General features: G+C 44.4%; 1 protein-coding gene across 2 annotated transcripts; it reads right to left on the bottom strand.

Annotated features, from left to right (window-relative positions):
• Positions 1 to 564: 564 nt before the first annotated feature.
• LOC129841173 (zinc finger protein 112-like) lies at positions 565 to 3,453 on the bottom strand. Of its 2 annotated transcripts, XM_055909322.1 has the most exons (4): positions 2,914 to 3,453; positions 2,407 to 2,537; positions 2,047 to 2,202; positions 565 to 1,905 (listed from the first exon to the last, which is right to left on the bottom strand). In XM_055909322.1, exons 1-4 carry the CDS (start codon positions 3,200 to 3,202, stop codon positions 1,063 to 1,065), a joined length of 1,419 nt encoding a protein of 472 aa, XP_055765297.1. In that variant the 5' UTR covers positions 3,203 to 3,453; the 3' UTR covers positions 565 to 1,062. The 2 variants fall into 2 exon arrangements, with proteins under 2 accessions (XP_055765297.1, XP_055765296.1); XM_055909321.1 differs by having other exon boundaries at positions 565 to 2,202; positions 2,914 to 3,452.
• Positions 3,454 to 4,094: the final 641 nt, after the last annotated feature.

Below are 4,094 nucleotides of genomic sequence, written 5' to 3'. Positions count from 1 at the left end.
CTTATCTAATCAAGGTATATTCGTTTTTTTATTTCTTTCAAAAATGTTAGAATTATTCTTCCACTTTGGCAGAGTATGTCGTGTAGATCATTGACTAAAAATTACAATTCAGCCTCCCGAGTGGCGCAGTGCTAGCTGTGCCACTAGAGATTCTGGGTTTGTGTCCAGGCTGTCGCAGCCGACCACAACCGGAAGACCCATGGGGCGGCGCACAATTGGCCCAGCGTCGTCCGGGTTAGGTTAGGGTTTGGCCGGCAGGGATGTCCTTGTCCCATCGCGCACTAGCGACTCCTGTGGCGGGCCCGAGCGCAGTGCACGCTGACACGGTTGCCAGGTGTATGGTGTTTCCTCCGAAATATTGGTGCAGCTGGCTTCCGGGTTAAGTGGGCATTGTGTCAAGAATGCCCACTTGGTTGGGTTGTGTTTCGGAGGACACACGGCTCTCGACCTTCGTCTCTCCTGAGTCTCTATGAGAGTTGCAGCGATGAGACAAGACTAACTACTACCAATTGGATACCACGAAAAAGGGGTCAAAAATAAATAAATAATAAAATGACAATTCAATCCATTTTAATCATACTTTATTACAAAATTTGAAGAAATCAAAGGGGGGTGAATAAAAGTCTTAATGAAAAGTCCCATTATATGTTTATTAATTATAAACATTATTTAAATACACCATATGAAAACCACACATACACGTCACAACTAAAAATCTGCATGAACTTGATACTGCATTAATTTTCTCAGTGTTTTGGGGAAAAAATTAAGTAGTTGAACAGAAGTAATGAAATAGGCATTTATGAACATTATATATCCTCCACAGTACAAACACACTATGTAACAGACTTTTTAGGCTTTTTTATATATATATATATATCACACAATGATTGGATGCAATATTCTACCGAGGAACATTCAACACTGAAATCTGTTACTCTTGTTATTCTGAATGCATCTGTGGATCTTTTCTGATGGCAGCAATGAAAATGAATCTTTGTCTTTAATGCAGGGTTTGATCTAAATGTCAGAAGCTATCGAGTGGAATGGTTATTTTCTATGTTATAGAGTGGAATGGTTTTTCTGCTGGTGTGTCCTAAGGTAGCTCCTCTCTGAGAACCTTTTCCCGCAGTGTGTACAGGCGAATGGCCTTTCTCCAGTGTGGACCTTCAGGTGCATCTTCAGCTGGTCCTGGCGGGAGAACCTCTTCTCACACTGAGGGCAGCTGTAGGGTTTCTCCCCTGTGTGGACCCTCTGGTGCCTCTTCAGGTGGTGCTGGTGAGAGAACCTCTTCTCACACTGGGTACAGCTGAAGGATTTCTCCCCTGTGTGGACCCTCTGGTGACTCTCCACCTTCTGGAGGCAGCTGAAGCCTTTGTGACAGAACATGCAGAGGAACCGTTTCTCTTTACTATTGCCTGATGTGGCTCGCCCTCCCTGAGCCTGGGCTCTAGCCCTGTCGTTTGAGTTCAATACCTGATCGAAAAGGACGCGGCCATGTGAATCGGAAGGCCCCATTGACGGAGACACTGGGTCGTGATCCCTGAACGCATGTAAAGGGGAGTGGGTTGCGACATTTGGATTTGTCTCTAAGCTTTCCCTGTAGTCTAAGAAGTCACTGGTGTTGCACTGCGAGTGTCCTTCTCCTAAGTGAGTTTCGTTTGCATTCCATGTCAGAGGAGTGTCGTCCTCCACTTTCACAATCATGTCATCTAAGACTATAACCTCCCGTTTCTTATTTAGGCACCCTTCAGAGTATACACTACTGCTGTACCGGTTCCAGTCACCTCTCATTGGATTAGTCTGTGTATCTAAGTCCACAGATGTGTCACCAGGTATCATCTCAGTCTCTGTAGCGTATGAACAGGACGGATCATTGCCAGTCTGTAATGCATCACCTGAGTCCTGATGGGATAGAACCGGGCTCGGGTTACCATAAAGTAAATTCTCTGAGCGGGGAGCAGGAGGACAGCCCAGTTGCCCCATCCCCGTTAAAGTCTCAGTGTCTGTCTCTGACTTGAGTACAGTGTTCGGCGTTCCACTGACCTCCGTGATGCTACGTCGGGTCCTGTGCTGCGCTGGGGCGGTGGTGGAATCATCCGTGGCTACAGGGTGCGCTCCAGCCTGGATGTCTCTGCTGTGTCGTGGGTCCTCTCCTTCAGACCTCTCCAGCTTGACCCCAGGACCAGCAGCTTCTGCAGACTGATAAGAAGTGAGGAGGTTACCAGTACATGAGTAGAATTTGATAAATATGTTGTAAGGAAGTCTCACAAGCTCCCCTATGGCAGATAAATACGGATGTACAAGTAAGCAAGTGAATTCCTGAGGGAAGCCTTTCTGAAATAAATGGGCCACATTTGATTTACAAAGTAACTGTAATTTGTAATGCAACACTATTACACTAACCTCTATCATGATAACATGCTGGGTTGAGGTTCCACTCCCCTCATCAACAGTGATTGGTTGGTCATCTCTCCATGTATTGTGTCCTGCTGGCTTCACAGAGATCCTGTGGCCTCCAGTGAGATGTCCTTCACCTGAGAGTGATTGGAGTAAAAGAGGTGGTTATTTTACCTACTGTCAATGCTCAACGCTATATTGTACACTATTCACAGTTTTGACACTGTCTACAATTGGCAAGGATGTAAGGTAACACTTCTCATAACTTCATGATATACTATTTATTGATTGATGTATTATGTTCCATGCATCATACTGTTTTCATTGAGTAGATAATAGGAAATGCAGTTAATCAAGAATATGGTTAGAATATGAAATTGTGTCTATGTAAGGTAGCTAAATAATCAGGGGAATTGCATACTAGCCAAAAAACTGATCAAGACACCTCTGAACACATGTCCAGAGGGGAACGTGGCGACAGGCACTGAACTATACATTTTATGCTAAATGTACCTCTTGCCATTCCTCTGTATCGGTCCAGGATCTTGACACTACTCGTAGTACTCCCTGGGACGACGCGCTCCCGCATCACTGTCCTCTCTGCGCGCTCCCGTGCCACCTTCATTTCCAGTAGCTGTAGTTTTCTCCTCAGTGCCCCGTTTTCTTTCTGGCTTTGAGTTATTTCCAAACGAAACACTGCATAGTCGTCGTCTACGAGTTTACAGATGTCTGCCACGGCTGCATTCGCTAGCACCTCCATAATGGAGGCTATTTGAGTGTGAAAAACCATACAATTAGCCATTGTTAGCGTTAACAGCTAGCTAGCGTTACTTATATTAAACCTATAATTTAAGTCCTGTTTCCAACGCAAATTAAACACTAACTTGAGTAAGGATATGATGCTGAGCAGTTAAATTAGTCATATGTTGAGTTCTAGGGTGTTAATAAACGTGTAAATACAACAATAAAACGCTAACTTGGAAATGATTGTTCACTTCCGTTTACGACTTTTTCTTCGTGTTGGTTTCCGGCAGACTTTATTATCTTCAGTTTTTAATTCCGGTTGGCATCCAATATTAACGTTGCATTACCGCCATCACCTGGACTGGAGTATAAATGGGAAAAGGTAAAAGGAAAAATCCTGCCAACTAACCCAACATTTATTAAAACCCAACCCCATTCCACTATGTTGACCCTATCTGATCCTACACCAGGCTGCCAGCCTGGGAGGACAGAACACTACCATTCAAAACACTGTGTAACTCTTCTGTAGTAAATTCTCATAATCCCAAGCACTTCTCTACAGCTGCCACCACAACACCTATTTTCTGTAATTTACATTCCATACAGTTGGTAACCATGGAATTGAACACTAAAAAGCCACCGTACGTTTCGTTCGTAGGCCTATCACTCTGTACTGGCAAAAGTCTACTACTCAACGGGAGCCTCTTAGGATCCCTCACCCTTGACTCATCCTCACTGCCTCAGCATACAACACCTTCTGAATGGACACTTTGTTGCCTTATGCTGACCTTCACAGGTCGTAGTGTGAATCGCACATTTTGTTCACAGGCCTGGGTGGATGGAACCCTTTCTCTCAAAATTCCCTGTAGTTGTTCTGTACTAAAATATCTGACACCCAAAAACTTCCCTGCAGCTGCTACTACAAAATCAATCTTTGGGGATTTCCGTTC

Source organism: Salvelinus fontinalis, chromosome 42 (assembly GCF_029448725.1).
Source record: "Salvelinus fontinalis isolate EN_2023a chromosome 42, ASM2944872v1, whole genome shotgun sequence".
NCBI lineage: Eukaryota > Metazoa > Chordata > Actinopteri > Salmoniformes > Salmonidae > Salvelinus > Salvelinus fontinalis.
The sequence above is the reverse complement of the archived record's forward strand: the minus strand, read 5'-3'. Positions and strand labels throughout refer to the sequence as shown.

Bases quoted from the DNA above. Each gene is read 5' to 3' on its own strand.
- LOC129841173 (XM_055909321.1), bottom strand. From the start codon at position 3,202: ATGGCTAATTGTATGGTTTTTCACACTCAAATAGCCTCCATTATGGAG. The intron at 2,538-2,913 runs GTACATTTAGCA...AATCACTCTCAG, and splicing joins ATACAGAGGAATGGCAAGAG to GTGAAGGACATCTCACTGGA. The intron at 2,203-2,406 runs GTTAGTGTAATA...ACTTCTTATCAG, and splicing joins AGCATGTTATCATGATAGAG to TCTGCAGAAGCTGCTGGTCC.